Source organism: Anthonomus grandis, chromosome 15 (assembly GCF_022605725.1).
Source record: "Anthonomus grandis grandis chromosome 15, icAntGran1.3, whole genome shotgun sequence".
NCBI lineage: Eukaryota > Metazoa > Arthropoda > Insecta > Coleoptera > Curculionidae > Anthonomus > Anthonomus grandis.
Genome location: NC_065560.1, coordinates 6297052 through 6315811, shown reverse-complemented (window position 1 = coordinate 6315811; position 18760 = coordinate 6297052). Strand labels below are relative to the sequence as shown.

The 18760-nt window shown below is 33.7% G+C and overlaps 1 protein-coding gene across 4 annotated transcripts in view; it reads right to left on the bottom strand.

Annotated features, from left to right (window-relative positions):
* Positions 1–18760, bottom strand: part of LOC126744854 (ATP-sensitive inward rectifier potassium channel 12-like) — a 98326-nt gene that overhangs the window by 15812 nt on the left and 63754 nt on the right. For 3 of the 4 annotated variants that reach the window (XM_050452413.1, XM_050452414.1, XM_050452415.1), the window contains one exon: positions 7485–7669. In XM_050452413.1, coding sequence (XP_050308370.1) covers positions 7485–7669 — 185 coding nt within the window. Of the gene's footprint in view, positions 1–7484; positions 7670–17603; positions 17756–18760 lie in introns of those variants that run through there. The other variant, XM_050452416.1, reaches the window with a different exon arrangement.

Below are 18760 nucleotides of genomic sequence, written 5' to 3'. Positions count from 1 at the left end.
AAGTGGGTGCATTTGCGCTCGGCTCTCTTATTTTATGTCAACAAAGTAATTTTTACGTTTCATCTAAAAAGTGTGGAAACAAGAAATTTAAGTGTAAATACACCATTTTTTTGTTTTTGATCAATTTTTTTATGTTTTTGTTTAGGTTTAGCAGCCTAAACTTGTTAGTTTTAATTAAAGAGTTTAAAGAAAAATAATATTTTGCCATTGAAACAAGATAAAGAAGGTAAATAATTTTACGGGGACGGTTGAAACATAATTTATAGAAGGCTTTTGGTATTATTTTTGCGTAATTGTAACAAACTCTCTCGCCCGTATGCACCGTATATACTTAATCTGGATTATGGGTTTAAGCTCGCTTAGTTCAAAAATTTGTGATGCACCGTATGAAAAGAATCGTTTAAGCTTTCGATTACAAGATCCATGGAAGAGGAAGGTTTAGTCCCGCGATTAACTGGTTTTCTAACCTAACTTATGTTTTGGTGTGGTTTCCTGGTTTGTTCTCAGTTTGCTTGAATTGAAAATATTGTTAATAAAATTGGTGGCATACCGCATGTCCTTTTAGTTTACTGTCTACCCATATCACTTTTATAAAATGGATTTAGAAGATGAACTGTTTGTGGATGATGACCAAGAAATGCTGGATATTATAAATTTCGGTTTTTCCCGACGAAACTATGAAAGAAGTGAATATTTCGACAGCATGGACTAAACAGATTGCTTTAAACTTCTTAAGTGAAATTGAAGATCAGATTGAGTACAACAATGACCTGTAAGTTGTTTAGATAAAAAAAATTGTCCCAGAAATGCTTCAAAGTGTTCTTATGACTATAATTTGTTTCTCTTGTAGCAACAATAGTTTAACACCAATAAATCAGTTGCTAACAACATTACGATTGTATTCTTGTGGCAACCATCAAACGGCAATATCAGATTTTATTGGATGTCATCAAACAACAGTTTCAAGGACTTTCAGGAGGGTTACAAGAGCAATTTGCCTCACAAGGCCACATCACATGAGAATGCCACAAAATGAGCATGAAAAGTTAAGAATTTCAACAGACTATTACAATATTTCCAGGTTTCCTAAGGTGATTGGTTGTGTCGATGGTACTTACATTAGAATTCAGTCGCCTGGTAAGGAGTGCCTTTTATTTTTAAACTTCATCCATTTTAATACCTTTATAGTCTCGAAATGATAATAAATCATGATTTTAGGAGGAGATGATGCCGAGGTATTTAGGAATAGAAAGGGATATTTTTCTATTAACACCCAGGTTGTTGGGGATTCACAGCTAAAAATTCAAGATATTGTGGCAAGATGGCCTGGTTCTGCACATGATTTAACTGTTTTCAATAATAGTAGGATACGTGCAAGATTTGAGGGACAAGAATTCCAAGATTCTGTTTTACTAGACAGGTATAACAGTTATAAAACATCTTTTTATTCCATATAAATTCCATAAAATTACTGGTTAATATTACTTTATAATTTCATTTCTAGTACTCTATGTACGACTTGAATTGTTGTAATACATACTTATATATTGGTTGATAATTTTAGGTGATAGTGGATATGCTAATCGCAATTACCTGTTAGTACCCTTGTTAAATCCCTCAAACCATGCAGAGGAGTTATACAATGAGGCTCATATTAGGACACGCAATACTATAGAAAGATTGTTTGGTGTTTGGAAAAGGAGGTTTCCTATTTTGGCTTATGAATTGCGATACAAGCCAGAATTAGTCAGTGACATAATAGTGGCCACTGGAATATTGCATAATGTTGCAAAAGAAAACAATGAAGATGAACCACCTTTAGCAGAAAATATAAATGCAAAGGAGCTTAATTATTTAATTGAGCTTGGAAATATTCCTGATGTCATTGAAAGAAGAAACCCAGAAAACCGTAATGCTTTTGACCAACGCAGACATTTAATTGAACATTATTTTATACATCTTTAGACATTAAAAAATAATTTAGTCTATAATAAAACAAAAAATAGATAAAGATTTTTTATTAGAATATTTCCCAACAAATTTTATACTTCAAAAATCAAATAAGTTAATAACCAAAATTGCACTTATGCTATAGGATTAAACTTGCTTAACTTTATTAAACTTGTACTTTTGCAAAACCCTAATATTAATGATATATAATTAGTGAGATCATAAGAAATAAATATCCAAATAAACATAAAACTAACCATTTTTGGTAAATATTAAATTTTGTTAAAACAAGTCCAAAAATATTTAGATGGTTGAGGTCACTGTATTAAACAGTGATTGTTGTATGTATTAAACAGTGATGATGTTAAAGCATGCAAGCCTTCAACGGGTCTTCTTCTATTTGATTGAGGTATTTTATTTTTTCTTGTTTCATTTCCAGGAGTGCTCACTATTGTACTACTGGTAGTAGCTTCACTAGTTTCTCTATGAGGTATGAGTTTTGAATTAATGGGTTTTTGTAGTACTGCTGGAGGACACCTAGTACTTTGATTATAACAGATTGACTCAGGTATTATAGCCTAAAATCTTTTTAATTAAACTATTTGTTATGTCTAAAGATATATTGTCCTTACCTTATTGCCATTGTCAGTAACATCTGTTGGAACAAATTAAAAAATGTTAACATCTTCAACATTATTAGATGTGTCCTGAATGTCAGTCTTCTTTTTCTTGGGAATTGGTTCAAAATTTTCTTTTTGTGTTATTGTCAAGCTGTCATCCTGGTTAAAATAGTTGTCAGAATCAAATTCAGAACTAAACTCTTTCACAGATTTTTCATTTAGAACTTGTACTTTATTGGGAACTATATCAGAGGGTGCAGTTCCCCCTCCAGTTAAATAAATCTCCTTCTTGGGTTCTTCTGCCAATTTTTTCCTAATATCCTTTTTTTTATTGTCATACAACCTTTTGAGTTGGTCGTGACTTCTAAATGCCAAAACAGGCGTTGAATTGTTAAACTCAGATACAATTTTTTTCCATATTTCAGCTTTCTCTTCAATGCTAGTTCTATTGGTTTTTATTTATCTTCTAAGACTGAAGCGTATTTCATGACAATGTTCATTAAAGATTCTTTCTCCGCGGGTGAAAAGTTGGGGATTCTTGCCACCTTTTTTTCTGCCATTATAAGCAAAAAAATTGACAAAATCACTTAATTTTTACTACAGCTTATGTTACTGTTATAATAATAAGTTTTTTTTGTTTATAATATCCACTTTTATTTTCTTTTTGTAACCTCAAAATCTCATAAATCCATCTGATATGCTTTTTTTTTTGAAAGCTAACAGTGTTGCCATATGATAAATCCAGATTAGCTAATTCCCGTACGATGTTGATGTTATAGAATGTAGGATGATGATGTTATAGAATGTCACGTGAAAGGGTCAGGAAAACAAAAAGAGGTACCAAATCCAACTTGGTTTACGAAAATGCGTATAGGGAGGTTATTGAAAATGGAGTATCCGTAAGGTCTGCGGCAGATTTGTTTGAACTAAATCATGTTACATTAGGCAGATTCATTAAGAAAAAGAAAGAATCTATTGAACAAGGGTCCACTGAAACTATAACAATGGGATATAGGTGCGTACGACGAGTATTTAACGTTGAGCAGGAAAAATCCATTGTTAAATACATAATAAAGGCATCTCAAATATTTTACGCCGTAAAATATTCATTGAATATGCCGAATACATGGACTAAAAACTCATTGGCAGGAGAAGATTGGTTTTCCGGGTTTATGAAACGTAATCCTGAACTATCAATCCGTTGTCCCCAGGCTACAAGCCTTTCAAGAGCGACCAGTTTTAACCCAACAAATGTACAACTTTTCTTTGACAATTTTGCCACGGTAATAGACAGATGTAAATTCCAAGCGAAGGACATTTATAATATAGACGAAACCAGTGTTACGACGGTACAAAAACCTGCTAAAATCGTAGCAAAATAGGGACGCAAACAGGTAGGGGCACTTACATCAGGAGAACGTGACACTTTGGTTACAGTGGCAATAGCGGTAAATGCAATTGGAAATAGCATCCCACCAATCTTTATCTTTCCAAGATTAAGATATCAGGATCATTTCGTTCGTGACGGTCCACCTGGGTGCATTGGAGCAGGAAATGCTAGTGGATGAAAGCAAGAAGATGAATTCTTGCTATACTTAAGACACTTTCAAAAACATACCAACAGTTCAATTGAAAATAAAGTTTTGCTTTTAATAGATAACCATCAATCTCATGTAAGCATACCACGCTTGGACTTTTGCAAAGAAAACGGCATTGTTGTCCTCTCATTTCCCCCACACTGTTCTTTCTTTCTTTCAAGTACTTTATTGTCGAAAACTTGGTACATGTACACGAATTTTATTGACAAAGCTTCAGAAAATAAATACAATCAAATCAAATTTTACAAAACAAATATAAAAAATCTATACAACATATAAAATGAAAAAATAAAAAAAAATAAAAAAAAAAAATAATGCAAGAGAAAAATGTTACAAACAAAATCTTTATAAAACAAAATATATGCATGTAGACAAAGGTAGCAGAGATAAAGGGACACATAAAGGTATGTTCAAAATTAAAATTAACAGATTAAAAGCTTAGCATCTACTACACAACATCCTCAGCCTTAAAAAAGTCTTCAATCGAATAAATGGCTTTTAGAAGCAAATATGACTTCAGTTTACAACGAAACTGGCGCAAAGACTGAACACTTCTTAATTCCACGCTAATGTGATTATAAATCATTAAACCGCGATATATAAATGAATCTTTGATAGATGTAAAATGAGGAATAGGAAGGGGAATATTATTAATCTGTCTGGTAGGATAACTGTGATGTCGGATTGGAAAACTGTTCTTATTTTTGAATATTAAACATATAGTTTCCAAAATAAATAATGATGGTAGGGTCAAAATACGGCTCTCTTTAAAAAGATTACCACAATGCATTCTAGAATGGGCCTTAAATAAACTTCTGACAGCCCTCTTTTGCAGCACAAAAATAGACTGAAACAAATAATTTGAACATGCACCCCAAAATGGAAGAGCATACCTTAAATGCGACTCGAACAAAGCAAAGTACACATCACGAGCAACATCTCTCCCCAGTTCATGAACGGTTGCCCTAACAGAGAAGCAGCCAGAAGCAAGTTTTTTATTTAACTTTATTATATGGTCAGAAAACTTTAAATCTTTATCAATGACTAAACCAAGAAATGCAGAATTGTCTACCATGTCCAATGCGTTCTCACCAAAATTAAGACTCTCAGCTTGAAAATTGAAACCAATAATATGGGACTTTGACATATTTAAGCAAAGTTGATTGGAATCACACCATTGCTTTAATTTCAGGAGATCGGCTGCAACATTTCTGACAAGCTGCTTGGGATCTTTATTCGACCATAAAACCGTTGTGTCGTCAGCAAACAATGTAAAATGTCCACATATGCTAAGAGTAAGAAGATCATTAATGTATACGAGAAATAGAAGGGGACCAAGAACTGACCCCTGTGGAACACCACAATCCACAGACTCCCTACCAGAAAAGTCACCATTAAGGTACACAGACTGCTCGCGACCAGACAAATAGCACTCAAACCACTTCAGTGCAACACCCCTAACTCCATAAGCAGAAAGCTTCTGAAGCAGTATCCTATGACTCACACAATCAAAAGCTTTGGAAAAGTCACAGAACACCGCCGCAGTCGCCTCTCTTCCATTAACACCCTGGAGAAGTTTGGACAAGAAATCAAACATAGCGTCAGAGGTGCTTTTCCCTGACAGAAAACCAAATTGTTCATCTCGAAGAACCCCTTCCCCCAGAAGAAACCTTAAAAGACGATCCTTCATAAGTCTTTCAATTAACTTAGATAAAGTAGGCAAAATTGAAATCGGCCTATAGTTGGATGGACTAGAACGATCACCACCCTTATAAAGAGGCAAAATTTTTGCTAATTTTAGGCAAAGAAGAAATGTGCCCGACTGAAATGAAATATTAATAGCATCAGAAAGAGCCTTAAAAGCACTCAAAGGAAGTTTTTCCAATAAATTCACTGAAATACCATCGTCACTAGATGCCCTTTTCTTTTTCATCGATCCTATAGTGCAAAAAATCTCCCTGGGAGTAGTGGGGCTGAGGTAAAATGAGTTTCCACTAGTGGTAGGTAAAAATTTGAGAGGGTCATAAGTGGAAGAGAGACCCTTTGTGAGGATATCAGCAACCGAACAAAAGTACTTATTCAATATGTCAGAATCAATCTGCACTTCTTGAGAGCCATTACTTCTGGACACAACCTCATTCACAAATGACTACGTTTCGCGTTGCTCATTGGAGGAATATTTCAAACGTTTGGAATAATAGAGTCACATAAACTACAACCCAGGCAAAACTATGACAATTTATGACATCCCCAGCATCGTTAAACAGAGTCTCTCTATGGTTTTAGCACAATCTAATATTGTTGCTGGATTCCAGTGCACTGGTATATGGTCGTTTAATCGAGATATTTTTACGGCTTTAGATTATGCTCCATCATATGTAACTAACCGACCTGCTCCCGAAAGTTTGCAGTTAATTATCCCCCAAGAAGTCCAGGCAGCAGGTTCAAGAGAGAATAAAGATTTAAGCAGCACTAATTCTTTTCCAAAATTAGTAAATTCTAACTCTCCAAGAGCCGCAACGAACAACAACTGTTTCGTTAGAGCCACCAAGCACCCCGCCTCCAGTTGCATCTATAAGTGTCCAGTCAGCCTCTAACCTCTCTTTGGATGTGTTTTCACCTGAGCTAATAAGGCCGTTACCAAAAGCTCTTCCTCGGAAAACTACAGGGAAACGCAAAAGTAGAAAATCCACTATTTACACGAACACACCAGAAAAAGATGCTATTCAACAAAAACATGAAGCAAAAAAAAAGATGAAAGTGAAAAAAAAAATTGGTGATAAAATACATCAAAAACGCCAGTGTCCAAAAAAACTCGTCAACAGAATAGTCAGGACGATAGCAGCAGTGACAATGAAGACTGTTTTTGTCTAGTATGTTTAGAATCGTATAGAAATAGCTGTTCAGGGGAAAAATGGGTGCAATGCATTGATTGCCACCAATGGTCACATGTAGAATGCACTCGTCAAGAAGATTTGTATATCTGTCATAACTGCATGTCAGAATAAATATTCTACTTTGCTAATTTATCTTTATTTCAGCATTAGGATAATTATTATGTTGTTTAAAACTTTTGAATAAAAAATTTGGTTTTATTTAAGTGTAAAAATTATATGTATCAATGTTTTTTTCTTCGTATTTCTAAATTGAATGTTATTTCAGTAATAAAATAAATATTTTGTTTATTCTTAATGGTGTTTCAACTGTCCCTGGTATGTGTTTAAACTGTATCCGTCTCCGGGACAATTGAAATAATATACAACCCCGGTCTCCCCTACCATTGATTGATGACAACTATAATTACTATAATACGTACCAACAAATCCTATGGCAAAGATTGTAAGGGTCCATCGCCATTGTGAGTCGACTAAGGTGGTGAAAATGTCCTGGAGATATCGTAGACGTCTCTTGGAGATTCTGGATTGGAGTATGTTGCAGTCGCCGTTTTTAAATACAGCTCTCCTACGCATTTTTCGAATGGCATTTGGACGAAACGATTTTCTGGAAAGAATCAACATTGACGTTACATGCAACACATGCAACAGCAAGGTTTTGTTAGAAAGTAAAATTATCAGACCTATTAAAAGTCTTTATGACAGATTTTCCGGTTTTAAATATGAAGTAGGGTTGAGTGACTGATTTATGATCAACTACGAAATTTCCTTGACACCTTTACCCTATAATCAGCTGGATTATTTGCAAAAATTGTTGATTTATTGAATCCCTTAGTACTTCTAACTACAATATTAATTAATTTATTCGGTTAATTCTCCCAATCTGATTTTTAACATTAAAAAAGAGAAAAGGAAAAGTGTTTTAAATTGTTTTAGTCTGTGTTAAATGTATTAATGTTTATTAATCATTTAAATTATGTAAAGAAAAAAAGGGATACACTTGAGAATCATCCGCATATTGTCGAATTTTTGAATATTTTGTATAATTGTCCCTTGAGGCATACTTGGTACAAACTTTGATCGACTGTTTTGAGAGTCTCTCAAAATGTCCACACCAAACGATCTATAACTATTAAATACTGTACAAAAAAAATTAGAAACTTATCAGAAGTCTTAAGTAGTAATGAATCTATTGTTAGTCACAAAATATTATAGCTTATCGTATCAAATGCTTTGCTAAGATCAAGTTATAAATTTTTTGTCTTCACCGTGATGAACATCAATTAAACGATTATTGAAGCACGTAGAAGTGCTGTAACCAGCTCGAAATTTTAAGTAGGTTAAAAATTAACGGGTTTAGAAAATCGTATCTTCTTCTTCTTCTTTCTTTACTCCTAGGTGTCTATCTATCCTTAAAAGCACATTAAAAGCAAGTAATTTTATAATATTATTAAACGGATGAAACTAAAAATGTGAATTTTAGCGAGAAATAAATTTCGAACAATGGATTTTATTTTTTTTTATGGAAAAAGAGTATGTCGCAGAAAATAAAGCCAAACGACAACATTTCCTCTCAATTAAATGAGGACTTGATACATAGAAACTATCTGCTAATTTTCAAAAAAATATCTATAGAGATGTTCAAAATTATCGTGAAAAATAAGATTTTTTCTTAAAATTATATCACCCTGTACCTCAAATTGTAATAATTTTCGGCTAAGGGCTTATTACGCAAACCTACTCATTTTGGAGTCAGTCTTTCAGTTTCTCCTACTAATTACAAAACACCCTGTATGTAGTTTTTAAAATCAATAAATAAAAATAATAAAAAAATAAAACATTTATTTATCAATCTACTACTTACTATAGGTGGTTTTATAAATAAAAGAGTAACTTACTGGACTATTAAATTTGTCAGCGAATTATGCGAAATCAAGTAAGGGAGAGTTGGGGAATGGTGCGCAGTTAAGCAAAAATTGTATTTGTGGCGAGCCTATAACATATAAATTAGTTTTAAAAATGGTATGAGATGTATTACTTATTAATGTATATATATATGTAAAATGTCATTTAAAAAAAATCTACTACGCAAGTATAAAATTAAACAAAAATAAAAAAAAACCATTTGCGCATAAGCCCGTCCCGACGGGCAATGATGCGCAAGGGTTAGGTAATATCTGTTTTAAAAAATTATTTATTTTTAAATATTAACATTTAAAGTAGTTAATTTTTTAGTAGTCATATTTAAACAGCAGTATAAAGCCTTAATTTAAATAGTAGTCGCAGATGTAATTTTCTGGCGTGGTTCCAAGAAGCACACATAACACAGCGGTACCATAGTTCTCGATTTTTGCCAACTTCTCCACAAATACAACATATCTCGTTGGGTTTTGAGGGAGTTTTTGGAGAAGGCGACATGAAGTTAAATTCATCAATATCGTCGAACTCATCATCGTCGCATATCTCACACAATTCATTTTCCAATAAATCATCGGATGTCTCAGGTGTGGCCTCTCTCTTTCTTTTTTGTTTTCCTGTATCATGTGTTTCTTCTTCAAAACATTTTCTTATAGTTTTCTTTTGGAGTGAATTTCCTTTTTCTTTAAGTTTTCTTCTCTTACTCTCTTCTTTTCGTCAGCGATTTCTAGTTTTTCCCTAACCAGAGTGCTTGTAAGGATTTTTGAACATTGCTTTTTTTAGCATTTTTTTAACTCCTTTAATAACTTTTTTTGTTGGTATATGAGCCATAGAAAGGAAAGAGTTCTCTTTCGATGTACCTGGCTGAGGATTGTTATAGTCAATTAAAGATGTTGGCAAAGAATCCTTTTCTTCTGGTTCAGAACTATTTGGCAATGAAACATTAGCTTCTGGTCTGGATAAGGGTGGGTGATTTTCGTCGCTGCTAACAACAGTGCAATTTGTGTTTTGCCTAGAAGGGGTAAAATCATCCTCACTAAATCTGTCTGGATTTAGTGGATAAATTCCAGAAGTGCGGAACCCCGAGACAGCTTTCTCCATGGTGGCGACTTTCATGAATGCCCTGTTTAATAACTCAGATACGTCATATTTTTTTATTTTTTGATGTCCAGAAGTAGATAAATGAAGATCGTATTCTCTATAGAGAGCATTTTTAAGTGGACTAAAAAAAGTTAGATTCAATGGCTTAAGACGATCTGAGGTGTGGGAAGGAAGAGAAACCATATTAATATTATTTCCTTTACAAAAATTATCAGCCGAAATCGAAATATGGCTTGAATGGTTGTCTAAAGCCAATAGGACAGGATCAGATGCAGTAGGCTTTGCATGTTTTGCAAAATGAGACAACCACTCAACAAATAGCTCAGAGTTAATCCGAACGTTCTTTGAACATATTTTATACAAGGCACCTAAGGGTCCATTTTTTTGCAGAGTTGTTGGCATTCTTACTCGGGGATATATGAGCATGGGGGGGGGGATGTAATTCCCTGCAGCGCTCATATAAAAAACTCCAGTTACTTGTCCCCTTTCAGCAGATATAGCAGAGCCCACTTTTTTTACTCCTCTGGCACCATAAACTTTCGGACATTTAGCTTGAACCGTTGTAATGCCTGTTTCGTCCATGTTAAATATTCTGCTTGGTTGAAATTTAAACTTTTGCATAAGAATCTTAAGTTTAGAATAAAATAGTTCTACAGATTCTTTATTAATAGATGTTTAAATCCGATTTAAACTCGTGCCCTCAGGCTGTCATGTCATAAAGCCATGCTTTGCCAGCTAGTCCCTTTTCTTGATTAAACTTGTGAATAATATTATTTTGTTCTGCATACCTAAATGCAAGCCCTCTTAGACCACCAGGTGTCAACCCAAAAAACAATTTTGAAAGCAGCAGAACATAATCTTTTAATTCACACTCTATTTCTTTAGAGAATACAGTTTTACGGCCCAATCGAGGTAGTTTAAGATCATCTTCCAACAACTTTTTTCTAAGGGTAGATTCTGGTATTTTAAAGGATCTTCCTACTTCCCTAATTTTTCTTCCGTCGGTCCTTATAGCATCTAGGGCTTTTTGCAGGGTTTCCGTCGTATAAGAAAGGATATCAGTCTTTCGTGTGTAATTTCTAGGCATCTGAAAACAGTAAATAGTACTATTACTTCTTAGCATTTAATTACGTGAAGGGGAATCGTGCACTTCTGCGCACAATTACCCCTTTGTTGTTGTCTTTTATAAAAACATGATGTGGCCAAAAACATCTAAACAATGTATGATTTAAAGGTGCCTAAATATTCTAGATTTTACAAATATAAGTAATGTAAAACGATTGGACTTACCATTTTATTTTCTGACCCCGAACATTTATAAAAAACAAAGAAAAATTCAATCGGTTAACCTCTCGACGATCGTAAACACACTAATGGCGCCAACAACGGTCGCGCACACATTTTAGGAACTCCGTTGCAGAGAGCAGCACTGGTTTAGTCTGCGAATACAAAATATCATGGTGCGCACGATTACCCACCGCGCACCATTACCCAACTCTCCCTTACGTAATTAATCTTTTTTGCTATTTTAAGTGTCCTTTCTTTCTTTTTGCCGCGTTTTTACATACATGCAAAAATTACAACATATTGTACATAATTAAATGACCATTTAATTATGTACACCCGAAACCACCTGTTTCTTGCTAGTGGCTTAATATCATCGAGCCATCTTCTCTGTGCTCTTAGCAGACTTCATTTAGTCTATTTTGATTGATTCTGTCCATGTCATGTTCTACATCTTTTTATACCGTTATTAAATTGGAATTCGAAGCATGGGAAGAAAACGAAGCTAAAATAGTAGCACACATTAAAAAGGTTCAAAAACATGGATTTGCGCCTACAAGAAGATTTGTTCGTTCTATGGCATTCAACCGAGCGGAGCAATTAAATATACCTTACAAGTTCAATAAAGAAGCTCGTTTGGCTGGATATCCCTGGCTTGATTCTTTTCTTAGAAGAAACAAAGGACTTGCGATACGCAAAGCTGAAGCGGTTTCCTCAGCTCGTGCATTGGCAATGACAAAAACAAACGTTGCTTCTTACTTTAATCTTCTTGAAAAGACATTAACCGAAAATGGTTTAATGAATGAGCCTGGGAGAATATTTAACATAGATGAGACAGGCTTGCAATTAAATACGCGTCCTGGACATGTTATTGCTGCAAAGGGCTCCAAAAATATAGCATCAGTCGCATCTCCTGAGAAGGGAGAAACCATTTCCGTTATTGTATGTTGCAACGGAGAAGGCACCTCCATTCCACCAACCTGTGTTTTTAAAGGCAAAAACAAAAAACCCGAATTTGAAGCCGGGATGCCGCCAGGTTTTTTAGTCTACATGTCAGAAAAGTCAGCATATGTAAATAGTGAAATATTTTTTAAATGGCTTAGGGACCAATTTAAACCACGGAAACCTCAGGGAAAAGTACTATTGCTGCTTGATGGACATTCCTCCCATTGCAGCAATGTAGAAATGCTGGAGTATGCTGCTGAAAATAATATTATTTTATTTTGTCTTCCTAGCCACACCACGCAGTTCTTGCAACCATTAGACAGAGGATTTTTTAAGTCTTTTAAAGCTTCCTATTATGATGCTTGCAATTTATTTTTACGAGCTAATCCCGAAAGACGCATTACCAGGCTCCAATTTAGACAACTACTTGCTTCTGCGTGGGAAAAGTCTGCAAACATAAAAAATGCAGTTTCATCGTTTAGAGCAACAGGTATCGCACCTTTTAATCCGGATGTTATTCCTGACTATGCCTACCTGACAGAGGAAAGTCTACAAGACGCTCCACAGGAAGTTTCCGATAATAACACGGACATTAACAAAATAAGCCATAATTCTCCGGAGCCACAGCCAGGTTGTTCTCATTGGTCTAACCCAGATACCATTACTCCCGGAAAAATGCTAGACCAAATATCTCCAGTACCAGTGGCACGTGCTGTAGAGACTGTAAGAAAACGAGCCAAACAACTGGCTAGCATTTTAACGTCTGTTGAAAATATCAAAGACAAAAAGGATAAGGCAGAAAGCAAAGCAAAAAAAGGCCAAAGTTCAATGTTAAAGGGAAAAAAGAAAGGTGCTAAGAAAAAATGCGTATCTGAGTCTGAATCTGACGACGATAATAATGAAGTTACCTACGACGATTCGACGAGTGGTGACGATGAATCTGATATCTGCGTTGGTTGTAAAGAGGAATACAGCAAAACCAAAAAAAAACAAGACTGGATACAGTGCATTCAGTGTATGAGATGGATGCACGAAGAATGCACAAAATATCTAAATTTCTGCGACTTGTGTGGGAAAAAACAGCCCAAAAAAGATAATTCTTTGTTACCAATAGATAGCCAATAAGACATTTTTCTGTTTTTAAGTTTGAATGAGTTTTTTTTCTTACGTTCCTTTTTTCTGAAACAGATTTGTTTTTCAATAAAAGCTTTAAAATATTGATGTTATGTTTTTAACTATTTCAAAAATTAAATTTGAAAAGTGTGGCTTAAAAAAGAATGCGTCAACTCACCTTAGGCAGTGCGTCATCTCTCTTATATACATAGGGTGAGATGACGCAAAGATAAGAAAATAATAAATTTGTATTTTTGCCAACATTAAATCTTATTGTCAATTTCTTGCTTTCTAATAAAAAACTAATACTTTTCTTCACAAAAATCCGAATTTGTTCTTTAGTTTTTTTTTAATTTTAAAATCCAGACTAGTTTGAAAAAAAGTGCGTCATCTCTCCTCTATTTACCCTATAGCCAATCAGAATTTCAAACAGGATGTCAAAAAATTGAATTTTTCAAATAGCAAACATGTCTATTCAGATCAGACACGATATTGCCCAATATCAGTATTCCGAAGAAAATTACCCAATGGTGAAAAAACTAGCCGAAACTGGATCGTTTATTCGAAAAAATTAGGTCGAGTGTTTTGTGCTGCTTGCTTGCTTTTAAAAAATATTGATTCTCAGTTTGGCTCGGGTGGCTTTTATCACTGGTTAAAAGGGTTCAGGAACATGAAAATTAAACCAGCCATAAAACATGTGCTTACAATTTCTTATGCCGGCAAAATAAACTCGAAAGGATTGATTTGTTACTTGGTAAAGGGACACAAAATGAAATTGCCTATTGGAGAAGTGTCCTGGAGCGAGTAGTAGCAGTTGTAAAGTCTTTATCTTCGCGAGGTTTAGGTTTAAGAGGCAAAGAGGAGAAACTTGGAACGACTAATAATGGAAATTTCCTTATTGGCCCAGTTCGACCTCTTTTTAGCTGACCATATTGCTCGTTATGGTGGAAAAGATTCGGGTACCACAAATTACCTCTCAAAAACAACATATGAGGAGTTTATTAAAATTATTGCGCAGAGAGTGCAAGATGTTATAGTAGAAGAATTAAAACAGGCTAAATATTTTTCTATTGTTGTAGATTCCACCCCAGATATAGCCCATATAGACCAACTTGCATTAGTTGTTAGATATGTACGCCAAGACGGTGTTCCAGTGGAGCGGTGGTTTTTAACATTTCTTCCAAATGTTGGACATAAAGCAGCAGATGTTTAATACTTTGATGGAAAGTTTTAAAAACCTAAATATTCAAAAAATCGACTGTCGGGGACAGTCTTATGACAATGCCGCAAACATGTCAGGAATATATAATGTCCTACAAGCAAATCAAGGATGTATGTCCAGAAGCTTATTATGTTGCTTGTTCTGCACACTCCCTCAATTTAGTTGAAAATGTAGCGGCAGCATGTTGCTTAGAAACAACAAACTTTTTTTCAGTTTTACAAGAATTGTATAATTTTTTTGGTGCGTCGACTGTGAGATGGAGTCACTTCAATCAAAGTGCAACAAGACTTTAAAAAGCTTATCTACAACTAGATGGTCTGCTAGAGATGACGCCTGTAAAACTTTAAACATGTGTTTAAAGGAAATGTATGAAACTTTATGTTGGTTTGAGGAAGATACTGCACAAAAACCAATAACTCGTAATGATGCAAAATCGCTTCGACAAAAACTTGAGCTCTTTGAAACCACTTTTATGATAGTATTCTGGGGATTTTTTCTGGAAAGGATACATGTGGTAAATGCATCATTACAAAAAGTAGAGTCAAATATAATTCAAACCATTACATTATATGATTCTCTAATTGCGTTGTTCAAATCAGTCCGAGACAAATTTGACGTATATGAAAACGATGCGAAGAAAATTTGTGTACTAAGTGAAGTAACGTACGAAAAAGACCACAAACGGAAAAAAATAGCTAAACTACGACCTGGTGAAACTAGAGATAACCAGGTAGTTTTGACTGGAAGAGATGAATTTAGAGTTTCAACTTTTTTACCTATAATTGATTTCCTTCTAGTTGAAATTCTCAAACGGCGAGCATGTTACGAAGAATTTAATAAAAAATTTTCTTTCTTAGATATTACTCAACTGAGAAATATGAGTTCTGGTGAATTACCAAACCCAACGACCTAAACATAAACTTTGAAGGTAAAGCATCACATTTTCTGGAGCATGTGTTGCATTCTAAAAAAGACACCCAGTGCTCCATTTTAGAACTATATGAGTGGTTTACAACAATGAACTTAAAAAGTATATATCCAAATATTGACATTATATTTAGATTGTGCATTTGTTTACCGGTCTCAAACTGTTCTGCTGAACGAAGTTTCTCTTGTTTGAAACGCATTAAGACATATTTAGGGCGGCAAAAATATATTAGCCTATAGGCGGCAAAAAGTTAAATCCGACCCTGATGCAAATCCTCATACTAATGCAAAGTGAATGAAAGTAAATGAGCACAGTTCTTCGATTCGGACCAAGTAAACTAAATAATGAATACAGGATAAATAATATGACCGTGGCAGCTATTTCTGAGCACAATGACCTAGATTACAACAGATTTAAAATAGGAAAATCATATTGTAAAATCATAAAATAAGTAGTTTAAAAACATTCAAAGCAAATGATAGCCAAGATCTATAGTGTGAAATCCACAGTATATCAAAGATATAGAAATATTAGAGAAGGTACGAAGAAGAGTAACGAAAAATCCTTCCTTTAATAAAAGACAAATAATTAGGGAGGGATCTTATAGAGACTATCAACATTTTGAACGAACATTGCAATTGTCAATTTAGAAATATCAAAAAAATTGGAATACTGCTAAATTTCAAAGGAGAAAGTGGAATCCATGGAATACCCTATCCAAAGTTATGATCCATTATAGTGCCTATTTATTATCTTAATATAAAAATCACTTATTTTCAGAATATAATACATATATGTAAGCATGGTGTTGCCGTTGGATTAAATACATGTTGACAAGATTTTCCAAAGGCTTTCGATAGTGTCTTCAACATACGAATGCAATGCTTTATCTTATTATTAAATGTTATTAAAGTAAACGGAATCTGATCAGTGATTTATCTGAGTATGTACATCATTAGCAAATATTTTAACATCCTGAGGTATTTTTCGAGATTGGTGGAACTGGTAGTGAAAGTGATCTGAAACTGGTCTTCAGAACATTATTTTACAGTTCTACTTTAAATTAATTTATTTGAATAAAAATAAGTGCAACATATATGACCCTCTTTGAAGATACTATAGAGAAATTAATGTTTTGGGATTTATAATTCGAACAACAAAGGTACTTCATCAGGATCTATGTATTAAGTTGTGTGATTTACTCAAAAAGAGGAATTAATATCCGTATATTAGATAAATCTGATCCGTTATTGACATTTCCCTGCTGTTGATACTGTAACAAATAAATAAATAAATTCTCTGCAATTTCCAAATAAATAGAAAAAGAATTACATTTTTTAAGAGGGATGAATTAAAAAAAATATATTTCATTTGGCCTGATGATTCTTTAGCCCGCTCAATCAATAAATCAAAAAAGTGTAATTTTAAGAAGAAACAAAATTCAAGTTTTACCACTTTTTTGGTTCCTGAAATTATGATGTGAGTCTCAATTTCCAATCCTAGTCCCACAAGATCACATATAGAGGGCGTAAAATAATGTAAAGTGATGATAAAATATACAAAAAAATGAGTATCATATCCATTTAAGTTATGCTTTATAATCAAATGATTTTCGACTGATGAGACCTACCAGCATAAAACTTTCAGTGATAGTAGGAAGTACCCCAGGCTATATAATCCCTTTAAAATGAATCGGTTACATTTGGATTTATTCACTGTACTTGTATAGCACAACAAATTTTGAAACACACCCCATTCATTTGGTAATTTTTTTAAATTTCTTCTTTATACATAGACATCACCACACGTCTTTATCTTGGTCTCGATTCCGGTTAAAGGCATCAACCCACTGGGCTTTTTAGATGTCCTCTATATCTGTTATTAAATGTAATGAAACTTGACTATGAAAAATAACTATCAGTAGAACATTAGTTGTATCAATTCCATTAAAGTGAATATTGAATTTTAGCTATTGCAATGAAAAAAATACTTTTCGTAAGACAATAAATCAGATGTAAATATTTAAAATACCTTGATACTCGTCCTTATATTTAAGTAGTCCAAGGTTTCATTCAAACAAAAATCACAACATTGTTATGTTTCAAACCAAAAAAAACACACAGATTCACGATACTTGAATGTGCGAAGGCGCCCGGATGACTAAAGTGACAATGAACCAATTTAAGCTCAAAACAGTGAAAAAAATTAATTGGACTAATTAGAATTGTTATATTATCTACCTTTGGCGTAATCTATGTTAAGTGGCTCTTCAGAGTTAATGAGTGTGATACCCGCCATAAACGTAACATAATGATTTTTTTTTTAATAAAATTAAAATAATATTACCTTCCCATATGTTTCACTTTATTTTTGATCCAGGCTAGACTACTATTTTGCGTATTTGTCATTTTTTTCTGTTGTAACCACGGAGCTTCGCCTTTGTTGATACTAAGGCATTACAATGTGATTTTTTTCCATAAACTTTGTAGTCTAGGAAGTAATGAATTGTTTTATCAAAAAATCAACATCCTTGCCTTAGTGATGTTGATTTTCTGCAATTTATTACATCAGTGTTTTTTGTCATATAGTGTGAATCCAAAGCCAATTTTTTTTCGCATTAGAATAATTATAGTTGATAACAGCGTAAAGAAAGTCATGGCCAAATATTTAAATCATTATAAGTTCTATACTATTTTCGTTTAGTTGCTGTTATCTGAAAGTAAATATTGTGAATTGGTGAGAGGTGCTAAATTAAATATTTGCTCACTGTTGACTGTGATAGTTTTTTGCATTTAAAGATATACAGTAGTTCTTGCTTAAATATGAACATAAATTCGGATAAATGATCAGTTTGACTTTAGGCTCCTTAAGTCAACTGATTTAAATATATTTTAATATTTAAGCAGACTTCTCCAAGGCTTTTGACAGAGTTTATCACGTTTTTTTAGTTCCATAAACTCAAAAAGCTTGAAATTAGTTGACCTCTATTCTATTGGTTTGACTGAATGTAGGCAATTTCCACCTCAATGTTATCCAGGTTTCCTTTAGTGTACCACAAGAGAGTCATCTGGGTTAATCGCTCTTCATTACTTAATGCTTAAAATATGGCATGATTCTTAATGCTGGCAAATGCAGATGTGTGAATAAATTCAAATAATTTGACATAATTCATCATCCAAAATATTTAT